Here is a 12,605-nt window from a genome sequence, read left to right as displayed (position 1 = left end):
ATGTACTCACCATCTTTAGTTTCCAGCTTAATAAATTCTTCCTCTGATATCACCAAAGGAAGCATGGTGGTAGTAGACTGCTGTAGCCATGAATAAAACACAATTTTTATGTCTTCTTCACTTACGTCTTTAGGCTGCCAAAAAAGGCATAGTAATGAATTATCCTCATAACTGAACTTAACACCCTTATTTTAACATCTTATCTTCCTAATAAAGTGTAAGCCTTACCAAACAAATCCAATGAAGGATGTTCATATTCTATAGGCACAGGTTTGGGATTTGACATTACAGTTAGCACAATGAGTGCAGTGTAGCCTGAAGAAACATCTGTTAGGTGGAAAAGTTTTAAATGCTCATTTTCTCTATGCCCAGTGATACACCTACCATAATTTGGCTCACTCAATAACCACTCCAACCCCATTCTCCCTTTCCTCCCTCTACTATAAAGACAGGAAAACAAATTCCTTTTTCTTTGAGACAGAATCTCACTGTATCGCCCAGACTGGAGTGCAGTGGTGCAGTCTCCACTCATTGCAACCTCTGCCTCCCAGGTTCAAGCGATTCTCTTGCCTCAGGCTCCCAAGTAGCTGGGATTATAGGCATTGCCAGCTAATTTTTGTATTTTTAGTAGACATGGGGTTTCACCATGTTGGCCAGGCTGCTCTCAAACTCCTGGTCTCAGGTGATCTGCCTGCCTTGGCCTCCCAAAGTGCTGGAATTACTGGTATGAGCCGCCACGTCTGGCCTAATAATATATTTTAAAAAATTTGTTTTGAGATATTGCGTAGGCTACAGTGCAGTGGCACAATCATAGCTTACTGCAGTGTTGAACTCCTGGGCTCAAGATATCCTCCCACCTCAGTCAGCCTCCTGAGTACCTAGGACTACAGGCATGTGCCACCACATGTGTCTAATTTTTATTTTTACTTTTTTTGAGATAGAGTCTCATTCTGTCGCCCAGGCTGGGGTGCAGTGGTGAGATCTAGGCTCACTGTAACTTCCACCTCCTCAGTTCATGTGATTCTCCTGCTTCAGCCTCCTGAGTAGCTGAGATTACAGGATTAGCACCTCACCCGGCTAATTTTTGTATTTTTAGTAGAGATGGGGTTTTACCATGTTGGCCAGGCTGCTCTCCAACTCCCGACCTCAAGTGATCCACCCATCTCAGCCTCCCAAAGTGCTGGGATTACAGGTGTGAGCTACCACGCCTGGCTTAATTTTTTTTCTACATTTTTTTGTAGAGATGGGGTCTTGCTATGTTGCCCAGGCTGTTCTCAAACTCTTGGCCTCAAGCAATCCTCCCACCTCAGCTTCCCAAAGTGCTAGGATTACAGGTGTGAGCCACTGGACCCGACCTACAAAGATCTTTAAGTTCAATATCTCATTTCCTGACTCTACCAGTATCCAAAGAATTAACTGAGTAGAAAAGTAAAACAGTCTAGCACTCTTTTAGGCCACAATATTAATACTGAAACAACATGGGACAATTTTTTTAAATTACAACCGTGTGGCAAAATTATCAACCTCTTAAGAAAGCAAAAAATATTCATATTTGCATTGGCAAATATACATATTTGTGTTATCATTTATTAAAGATTTCTCAGCTTCTCAAAAAGTTAAACATAATTCCTAGGTATATCCCAAAGGAGCTGAAAAGAGGAACTCAAACAGATATTTGTACACCAGTGTTCACTGTAGCATTATTCACAGCAGCCAAAAATGTGGAAACAACCCAAGTGTCCATCAGCAGATGAATGGATAAACAAATGTGGTATATGCATTCAATGGAATAGTATTCAGCCATGAAAACGAATGATGTTCTGATACATACAACACAGATGAGTCTTGAAAACATTATGTTAAATGAAATAAGTCAGATACATAAGACAAATGCATACTTCCACTTATATATGAAATATCTAGAATAAGTAAATTCATAGAGACACAATATACATTAGAGATTACCAGGGACTGGGGAAAGGAGTGGATGGGGAATTATTGTTTAATGGGTACCAAGTTTCTGTTTGGGGTGATGGAAAAGTTCTGGATATAGATAGTGATGATGGTTGTACAATATTATGAATGTAATTAATGTATCTGAATTATACACGTAAAAATGGCTAACATGGCATATTTTATATTATATATAGTTTAACATAATAAAAAAAGACTTGTATCAAAAAGGAATACAACATTCTTATTACTTAGCTAAAGCAATTAGAAATCTTACAAAACATGTAAAAGAATTTTGATGTAACATATATATTTGAACTCACTAAATTCTCTCTAGGTTGTAACTTTAGAGATCTTGGAATTTTAGGGGTAACTTCCACTGGAGTTATCCTGACTACGGCATGCATTTCTATATTTAGTCTCTTCCTCAGGTCATCTGGAATCTGAAATTTAAAAATAAACAAAAATGTAAATATATTCAAGGCTTGGTTAAGAAATATTTCATAGCATAAATATTGATATATTAGCTTCTATGAATTTAGATGAAATAACAGAAGCTATCATAATAACTCATAGTTGTCTCAGTCCATGCAGGCTGCTATATCAAAATATCTTAAACTGGGTGGCTAACAAATGACAGAAACTTATTTCTCACAGTTCTCTTTTATAACAGCACTAATCCTATTCATGAAGGCTTCACCTTCATGACCTAATCACTTCCCAAAGACCACACCTCCTAATACCATCACCTTGGGAGCTGGGATTTAAACATATGAATCTGAGGAGGCCACAAACATTCAGATATCAACAGTGTAACCAGATGGATGTTCAGATATTGTCATACCATGAACATTTCAATCTTCTCCCTACATTTCTTTCCTTTTCTTTACATAATCTTTAGAATTAGAGCTTTAAATGAATGTATTTGACTGTACCCACCAAACCCATCTTTTAAACTATGGTACATTTACATTCAAATTAAATGTTATTTCTAATCTTGGAGAAGCCTTTATTTGTGAAAGCTGACAACCAGTGAAGAAGCTGGAATGGCCAAAACTAATCACAGACGATCTGCCTGATTGTCTGATTAAATGATTAAATCCAGACAGAAACTTAATCTAAAAAGCAAAGAGTAAAATTTCTCCCACCCCCTAACGAAAATGTTCTAAACTTAGATTGTGGTGATGGTTGTACAACTAGCATAAATATACTAAAAATGACTGAATTGTACACTTTAAATTTTATCTCAGCTGGGCGCAGTGGCTCACGCCTGTAATTCCAGCACTTTGGGAGGCTGAGGTGGGCAGATCACGAGGTCAGGAGTTTGAGACCAGCATGGCCAACATGGTGAAACCTCGTCTCTACTAAAACTACAAAAATTAGCCGGACGTGGTGGTGGTAGCCTGTATCCCAGCTACTTGGGAGGCTGAGGCAGGAGAATCACTTGAACCTGGAAGGTGGGGCTTGAAGTGAGTGGAGATCATGCCACCACACTCCAGCCTGGGCGACAGAGCGAGACTCCATCTCAAAAAAACAAACAAACAAACAAACAAAAAACAAACATATATATATATATCTCTCAATAATGATGTTAAAAATTTCTCTCAACTTCTCAAATATAAGCACTGAAAGACATAAAGATGACTTTATTAACTTCTAAAGAGCATGTGCAGACATATTAATGGTAGACAAAAGCATAAATAAAAACTCTAAGGTACATATTCTGACTTAAAAAGAATTTAACAATCAAGTTTCCTGTTTTTGTTTTTTTAAATCACCATGCTTCACAGGGTAATAAAGGTTCAAGTGAACATGAATTTGTTAGTTGTATCACCAAGTGATCAATTTTGATCTCTCAAGTCAAGTCCATTTTAGTATCTGATTTCACCTACTGTGACTTCTCATTGTCCATGGCTCTTCAACCTTTAGTGAACTGGGAAGGGCTGAGTCCTTACTGCTATCTTAATCACAGGACTTTACCATCAGCACTTCTCCCTGTTCTCACCATATAATTTCAAGGAAATAAAAGGATATTCCCATCTAATGACAGAACCAGCTAAATCATAAGCTCAGTGTTAGACATTTTGAATTTGAGAATGCAGTGGAATCCCTGAACGGACAGTTTAAAGCTAACAGAAAATAATGATCTGAGGCCAGGCACAGTGGCTCATGCCTGTAATCCCAGCACTTTGGGAGACTGAGGCAGGTGGATCACTTGAGACCAGGAGTTCAAGACCAGCCTGGCCAACACGGTGAAACCTCGTCCCTACTAAAAATACAAAAATTAGCCAGGAGTGGTGGCGCACACTTGTAGTCCCAGCTACTCCGGAGGCTGAGGCAGGAGAATTACTTGAACCTGGGAGTGAGTGGAGACGATGCCACTGTACTCCAGCCTGGGCAACAAAGCAAGCCTCTGACAAGAAAAGAAAAGAAGGGAAGAGAAGGGAAGGGGAGGGGAGGGGAGGGGAGGGATAGAATGGTCTGGAGCTTTAGAAAATGATGTAGGCTGGCCAGGAGCAGTGGCTCAAGCCTGTAATCCCAGCACTTTGGGAGGCCGAGGCAGGCAGATCACCTGAGGTCAGGAGTTCGAGACCAGCCTGGCTAACATAGTGAAACCCTGTTTCTACTAAAAATACAAAAAATTAGCCAGGCATGGTGGTGCATGCCTGTAGTCCCAGCTACTCGGGAGGCTGAGGCAGGAGAACCGCTTGAACCCGGAAGGCAGAGGTTGCAGTGAGCCAGATCATGCCACTGCACTCCAGCTTGGGCAACAAGAATGAAACTCCATTTAAGAAAAAAAAAAAAAGAAAAGAAAAGAAAATGATGTAGGCCAAAGAGATTAATGCTTTGCCAGTTATTTGCATAAAGGTCACAGGTAAAACTGTTGGAGAAAAAAAAATCTACAAAAGGAGACAACCTTCCCTTTCTATTTTATTCCCTTTCCTAACAGGTTCCTCTCTTTATCACTATGAAGTCTTACTTTGCAGTGGTTCAAATTTAGGTTCAAATAAATGGACTAGTGACTTACGTCATATAAAGGTAGCATTAATATTTGTGGCCAGGATGAGGGGCTGGAACACTAGTTGCCATGTCTACTTCCTCTCTGTTATACACAAATTAAAGAGCAGACACCAGCAGGGTAAGCAGCTTCTGGATGCATTCCAATCCAGGTGCCACCACATGCAGCAGGAAGGTTACCTCATGCCATGGATTTCTCCCTATACTGGCCCTTTTCCCTAAGTATTAACAAGATGCTTTCGGTAACTGGGGAACAAATCTGCAAGCATTAAAGGTGGGAGGCTTTGTAGGGCACTCCATGCTGATGAACCCCCAAGTCAATCTGCCTAGGTTTGAATCGACACTTACTAACTATGCAATCTCAGGCAAGTAATTTTGACCTCTCTGGGCCTGAACCTACCTAAGCTTGTACCTATTCAAGCTTACTTGGCCAGAAAATACACAATCTTTATCCATACAAGGACTTTACTGCAAAGAGTAAATGTGTCCCCCAAAGCTTTAGGCACTGTGTTTCTTTTTAATTGATTTTCAATTTATATATGAAATACTATTCTAATTCATAATTTGGGAATGTTCAAGCCACATAAAATTTCTCCCAAGTTATAAAATTTATACTAACCCAGACTTTCCCAAGATGGAGAACTTCTACATTTTTGGTGTATTTGATGGCATTCTTCAATTCTTCAAGTCCATTCCAGACTACTTGTAGCACACAGGCCTTCTCATCTTCTTCGCTATGATCTGACCTAGTTTTTTTTTGATCTAGTGGCTCTGACATCTGCTTCTCTTTTTCAGGTGATAAGACATTTTGTTTTGTTTTACTTTGCTGTTGCTTTGGAGAAAGTAGCTTAACTAGCTTTCCATATGTCACAGTAAAGCTGGGCTCTACATCAAAATATTCCTGGTCCCAAGGAAATACATGAATGGCACAGTGTTTATGAAAAACAGAGGTTGCTGACGCATTATATATACTAGGAGGTTGAGATTTGCATACTCTGAAAATATTGTTTAGAGGAACAACCTTTGACTGCATATTTTTGAACGCATTGATTTCAGTTAAACCCCAGGATGTCTCTTGTTTCTTCTCAGATCGAAAGGAAAAAATGTTTCCTATCATAGTCCATAAACTTGCTACTGATGATGAGTCAACTGGAATCTCTGACTCGTTTTCATTAGATTCAGTGATTCCCACAGCATTTGACTGAAGTTGCTTGGTTTGAAGTTCTTTCATTATGCCTTTCTGGTCTCTTCCATAACTAGGAAGTTTTTTATATTCAGCATCAGCTTTTGAAAATGTATTCTCTTTGGTTTGGCGTGTCTTTGGCTGAATAAGGAGTTTGGTGTCAGTTTCCAGCCTTCCATAAGAGGCAGTTGGTATTAGTGCAACTGTGTAGAAAATAAAGCTTATTAGTGCACATTCATTTCTACTTTGGACTCAATGCTATAGTGTAGAATATGACAGCAAATATTACAATAGCACCTACCGATTTGGATAAATATGTACGTTTGTTGATCAACCCAAACAGGAAAAATGGCTTTTGGAAAAACTATTCGAATTTGATCTAGAAGATGCTGTTCAAGGGAAACAGCATGCAGCTCCTAGAACCAATAGACAAAAGATCAACTCACTTTACATTTTGTCCATTCCATGTCTAGTAGGAAAATCTCAATTCATTTTAAAAAACAAATTTTAATGTGCATATTTAATATATACAACATGATGTTATGAGCTACATATAGATAGTAAAATGGTTACTATAGTGAAGTAAATTAACATATACATCATCTCACAGTTACCCACTTTTTTGTTTTTGTGGTAAGAGTAGTTAAAATCTCATTTAACATGAATCCCCAATACAATTTTATTACCTATAGTCGTCAGGTTGTACATTAGATCTCTATAAATTTATTCTTTTTTTTTCTTATTTGAGACAAGGTCTCACTCTGTTGTCCAAATTAGAGTACAATGGCATGATCTTGACTCACTGCAGCCTTGGCTTTCTGGGCTCAAGCAATCCTCCTGCCTCAGCCTCCCAAGCAGCTGGGACTAAAGGCACGCACTATCATGCCCAGCTAATTTTTGTATTTTTAGTAGAGACGGGGTTTCACCATGTTGCCCAGCCTGGTCTTGAACTCCTGGTCTCAAGCAATCCACCTGCCTTGGCCTCCCAAAGTCCTGGGATTATAGGCATGAGCTACTGTGCTGGCCCCAATTAATTCTTATAATTCAAAACCAACTCAGAATATATAATAAAGCTTACAGAAGAGAAATCTAAAGACATTGATATTGTGAAGTAATTTAACCTTAAATGAGAGAGTTCTTATTTGGTTTTCTTTACCAGTATCTCCCAATCATCTGCCGAGAGGGGTTCCACCTCAACTTGTTGACAAGATACCACATGGGAACATGGCTTGAGAAATACCTAGAAAAAATTAAAAATTTAAAACTACTTTTAAAAAACTTTTATGTGTCATATACTAGAAAATAAGAAGCTATCTTCTTACCATTTTAGGTAAGTAGATGTGCGTGTGTGTTTTGGAGGGGGGTGTATATGTAGTCTATGTAGTCTTTCTGTTTTGAGAGATGGGGACTGGCTCTGTCACCCATGTTGGAGTGCAGTGGTACAGTCATAGCTCACTGCAGCCTGGAAACCCTGGGCTCAAGCAATCCTCCCGCCTCAGCCTCCTGAGTAGCTGGGAAAACAGGTGCAAGCCACTGTGCCTGGCTATATGTGTAGTCTTTCATGTGACAAATATTTATTGAGTACTTATTCTTATCCAGGACTTGATATACTCAGCATTTTAGGAAAAACTGTTTCATAACTAATTACAGAATGAAGAAAATACATCTCAGCACGACACATTTTCAAAATGAAAGTAATCACTAAAATGTAAAATGTAAGTAAAAAATATAAGAAGAAATGACTATATCATCAAGTTATGGCTTGATCTAATATGTAAATATTCTCATTATTTCTAGAAGTTTTGCAACAGCCATGCTGCTTCAAGAAAAGTGAAAAATACACTGAAATAGACATTGGAGACAAATATTTAGAAGTATAATCCTTCACAGCTAAAAGTTAAGTAAAACAAATAATACCCTCTCATTATAGTTTAAATTTATAAAACACTAGTATGTCTATAAGCTGGAGCCACCATCTTACTTCCTTTCCCCTTCTATAGGCATTTCCAAGGATTAAAGGAGTAAAATCCAAAGCCTCTGCATGTTAAATACTCTAAGTAACCAACTCTTCCTCTCTGCTTTTGTGGACTGGAGCAGAATTTCCCTGAGTGCCTCATCCCCAGACTCCTCAGTAAATTTCTCTTCAATATCTCCCTTACTGAAAAGGATGATTCTGAGCAAGTACAAAGCAGCTCCTGCCCACCAAGAAGCTAGAGACTCAGTTTCTTAGTGACATTGCTGCAATAAGGGATCTAAAAAACATCAGGTAAAGTCACTTCAAAGCAAATGGGAGTTAAAAACAAGTAGGATTCTTCAGAGACTAATTAAGACTTGAAAATCAGGAAGTTGATGCCCACAGGGAAGTGCCAGGTACTCAGAGGGCAGAACTGTAACTTGCTAAGCAATCCTGGGTAAAATATTCCATCTCCTTGTATTGTAGAACGAAGCACCAAAGTTAATGATTTCTAAGGTCCATCTGGCGCTAAAATTTTAAGATTCTAGCAACAATTTAGAGTATGCAAGGGACTAGTGCTAGGTTTATAGATTTCTCTAGTCTCTTCTCATCAAAAACATGCATAAACAAGATTAGTCTGTGCTTAAAACAAGTTAAAAAGACATGGCACTCTCGTGTATTATCATGGGAAATTGGTAATAGCAGTGTAGCCTCATCTATATAAGTTTTAAATGTATAGCACCCTTGGCTATTCTGTTTTTAAATGTTTCAGTCCACATATATATCTGATTCTGAGAAAGCACAAAGCAGCTCCTGCCCCCTAAGAAGCTAAGGACTCCTGGGCTAGTCAGTCCACTTTCTGTTCCTATCAGTGATTCTTCAGGAGATAGTGTCTCAGTGGCAGGGCTGCAGCAGAGGATCATAAAGACACAGAGAGTGAGAGACAAAGAGAGACATGTTAAATGCACATTGTTTGTAATACATGGAAAGGTATCTGAAATATTTTGTGGGACAAAAATTGCAGAAAATATGAATGATCTCATTCTTCCAATCCTAAAGGTCTACTGAGATCCTCCAAAACAGTAGACATTCATTCTGAGGATGGGACTGGGGAAAGGTAAAAACTCATTTTTTACTTTCAATGGTAAAATAGTTATAATGAATACATATTATTACTACATCTTCTTCTTTTAAGAGACAGGGTCTTGCTGTTGCCCCCAGCTGGAGTGCATAATCATAGGTCACTCAAATTCCTGGGCTCAAGCATTCCTCGTACCTCAGTCTGCTGAGTAGCTGGGACTACAAGCATGCGCTACCATGCCCAGCTAATTTTTTTATTTTTTTGTAGAGATAGGGTCTTGCTATATTGCCTAGCCAGGCTAATCTTGAACTCGTGGCCTCAAGTGGTCCTCCCACCTTCGCCTTCCAAAACACTGGGATTACAGGAATAAGCCACTGAGCCCAGCCTCATATTATTCCTACAGTTTAGAAAATGTTTAAAGGAATAACTTGATAAACATAAGAAAACAAAAAATAGACACGGGTATTTAAGCTTTCAGGTTTATAATCTAAGCATATTAAACTCATAAGGGAAGACAAAAATGGAAAAATAATAACCCTCTGTTGTAGAATTTTTTATTTTTTATTTTTTTCAAGACATTGTTTCACTCTTGTCACCCAGCTGAAGTGCAGCAGTGCAATCTCAGTTCACTGCAACCTATGCCTCCCAGGTTCAAGCAATTCTCCTGCCTCAGCCTCCCAAGTAGCTGGTATTACAGGCACCTGCCACCATGCCCAGCTAATTTTTGAATTTTTAGTAGAGATGAGGGGTTTCACCATGTTGGCCAGGCTGGTCTCCAACTCCTGACCTCAAGTTATCCGCCCACCTCGGCCTCCCAAAGTGCTGGAATTATAGGTGTGAGCCACCGCACCCAGCTGAATTTTTTAATCAAGTGAGACCATGGAAGGTTATAAAATATATCAGAAATGAAGTTCAATAATAGTAAGTAGAACCTAGTAATTCAAAAGGAAAAATAATCTCACGAAACCAAAATTAGGGAATGTGGAAAATGAGTTAAATAGTAGAATAAGAAGTAGGGAGTATGGTAAAATACAAGATACTAAACACAGCGTACAGTCAGCTTCAATAGACTAGACTAGTTAATAGCATACAAATTAGGTGTCATCTCACCTCCTTTAACAAAAAATCTAAACTTTTTATTTTATTTCTATTGCTATATTATGTGACATTAGAAGAAAGTTATTGCCATCACATGTGCTTACCTGTCCCCCATTTGAGAGTCCAAGTTTTTGACCAACTTGTCTGTTAATTTCAGCCACATTTTCACCTTGATCACTAAAATGCCTGCCTTCCACCCAGCTCAAGAATGCAGGCTGGTGACTCCAGACCACTTCTATAGCTTGATTCTATTCATATAAGAAATGAGAGGAAAAAAGGTTTTCATATACATTTTTTCTGGATTCACATGAAAATAAACTATTATTTCAATTCACACGTACAAAAAGAGTTCTACAGATAGTTCTCTGTTATCTACATTTGTTGTAGCATTTAAAAATCTATAATCATTTCCAACATCCAATGCTGGTGATGCTAATGAAGCCAATACCCTTATATTCTTATAGCAGTGTTATAAATTTAATCAATCCTTTCAGAATTCAAAATGGCAGTGGTCAGTCAATACACTTACATAGCAGTTGAGCCACATATAATTATTTGAGCATTTATTCCCAATTAATTATTCAAAGAAAAAAGAAACTACAGCAAAAGCTATCTGTGCAGTATTTTCTATAATAGTAAACACTTGAGATTATCTTAAATGTCTATCAATAGGGAAACTATTAAATAAGCTATAAATTTACTATTTTAACATATAAGTTAATAAGTAGAAACATATATCATCTTTAAAAATGTAGCAACATAGTTTTAGAATTATGAAATACCAACCAGATGGAGTATGCAATCCATATTTATTTACTTATTTATTGGAATAACAATAAATGCATGTGGCAAAAGCACAAAATGTACAAAAGGGTAAAATGTGAAGCCATGTCCCTGTTCTCAGAGGTAATTACTGCTGTTTCTTCTGTACCCTTCCAGAAACGTTATATTATGCAGTCTCTTAATAATTGTAAGGGCTCATATAACTATGGGAATATAGGTTTTAAACAAAGCAAAATATAACATTTATTCTCATTAAAAGAGCAATTACATAAAACATGTTTGTGGCCAAGGACCAAAAAAGGGTTTTCTACAATTAAACAATTACAAACTCGTTATAGAGACCTTGGAAAATATATAAACTTGGAAGGAAACAAATGAACTACTGATATTCTCTCCACAAAAAAGACAACCGTGTGAACAATTTGGTCTATTTCTTGTTAATCCTTTTTTCTATGTGCAAGCTTTTCATATAGTTGTGTTCATATAGGCACAATTTAATATCCTTTTCCCCTACTTATATATTGTATCATAAGCATTTTCAAATTTTTTTTTTTTTTGAGACAAGATTTTGCTCTGTTGCCCAGGCTGGAGTGCAGTGGCACAATCATAGGTCACTGTAACTTGAAACTCCTGGGCTCTAGCAGTCCTCTCACCTCAGGCTCCTGAGTAGCTAGGAATACAGGCATACACCACCACACCTAGCTAATTTTTTTTTTTTCTATAGAGATGAGATCTCACTATGTTGCTTAGGCTGGTCTTAAGCTCCTGGCCTCAAGTGATCCTCCCACCTCGGCCTCCCAAACTGTCAGGGGCTTGAGCCACCATGCCCAGCCACATATATCATTTATAAAATAAAAAGAATTTTATTAATATGTATCAATAATAAATTTTAAAAACCAGCCAGGTGTGGTGGCATACACCTGTGGTCCCATCTACTCGGGAAGCCAAGGTGGGAGGATCACTTGAGTCAGGAAGGTTGAGGCTACAGTGAGTTATGATAGTGCCATTACACTCCAGCATGGGCAACAGAGTGAGAACCCATCACACACAAAAAAAGACTTATTATATTAGGAAGCTTCAGTGTTATTAATTTATTTATATCAAAATAAATTCATTAGGTTAAAAATATTAGGCCAGGCGCAGTGGCTCACATGTGTAATCTTTATACTTTGGGAGGCTGAGACAGGAGGATTGTTTGAGCCCAGAAGTTCAAAGCCAGCCTGGGCAACATGGCAAGATCTACATCTCTACAGAACATTTTTCATTAATTTAAAATATTAAATATCAAATTCATTCATTTACATGGAATTTTTTTTCTTGAGACAGGATCTCACTGTGTTGCCCAGGCTCGAGTGCAGTGGCACAATCACAGCTCACTGCTTACTGCAGCCTTAACCTCCTGGGCTCAAGTGATCTTCCCACCTCAGTCCTCAATCTCTCAAAGTGCTGGGATTACAGGCATGAGCCAACATGCCCAGTCTTTACGTTTCTTGCTTTTTCTTTTTTTTTTTTTTTGAGACAGAGTCTCGCTCTGT

General features: G+C 38.2%; 1 protein-coding gene across 1 annotated transcript in view; it reads right to left on the bottom strand.

Moving 5' to 3' along the window:
* PEX1 (peroxisomal biogenesis factor 1) overlaps nucleotides 1-12,605 on the bottom strand; it is a 42,530-nt gene that overhangs the window by 25,321 nt on the left and 4,604 nt on the right. The window contains 6 exon segments of the mRNA XM_017870313.1: nucleotides 11-134; nucleotides 2,277-2,396; nucleotides 5,591-6,357; nucleotides 6,456-6,570; nucleotides 7,311-7,394; nucleotides 10,392-10,535. Coding sequence (XP_017725802.1) covers nucleotides 11-134; nucleotides 2,277-2,396; nucleotides 5,591-6,357; nucleotides 6,456-6,570; nucleotides 7,311-7,394; nucleotides 10,392-10,535 — 1,354 coding nt within the window.

The sequence above is a fragment of the Rhinopithecus bieti genome, unplaced genomic scaffold (assembly GCF_001698545.2).
Source record: "Rhinopithecus bieti isolate Rb0 unplaced genomic scaffold, ASM169854v2 scaffold_5191, whole genome shotgun sequence".
NCBI classification, from domain to species: Eukaryota; Metazoa; Chordata; class Mammalia; order Primates; family Cercopithecidae; genus Rhinopithecus; species Rhinopithecus bieti.
This window is presented reverse-complemented; position numbering and strand designations above follow the sequence as displayed.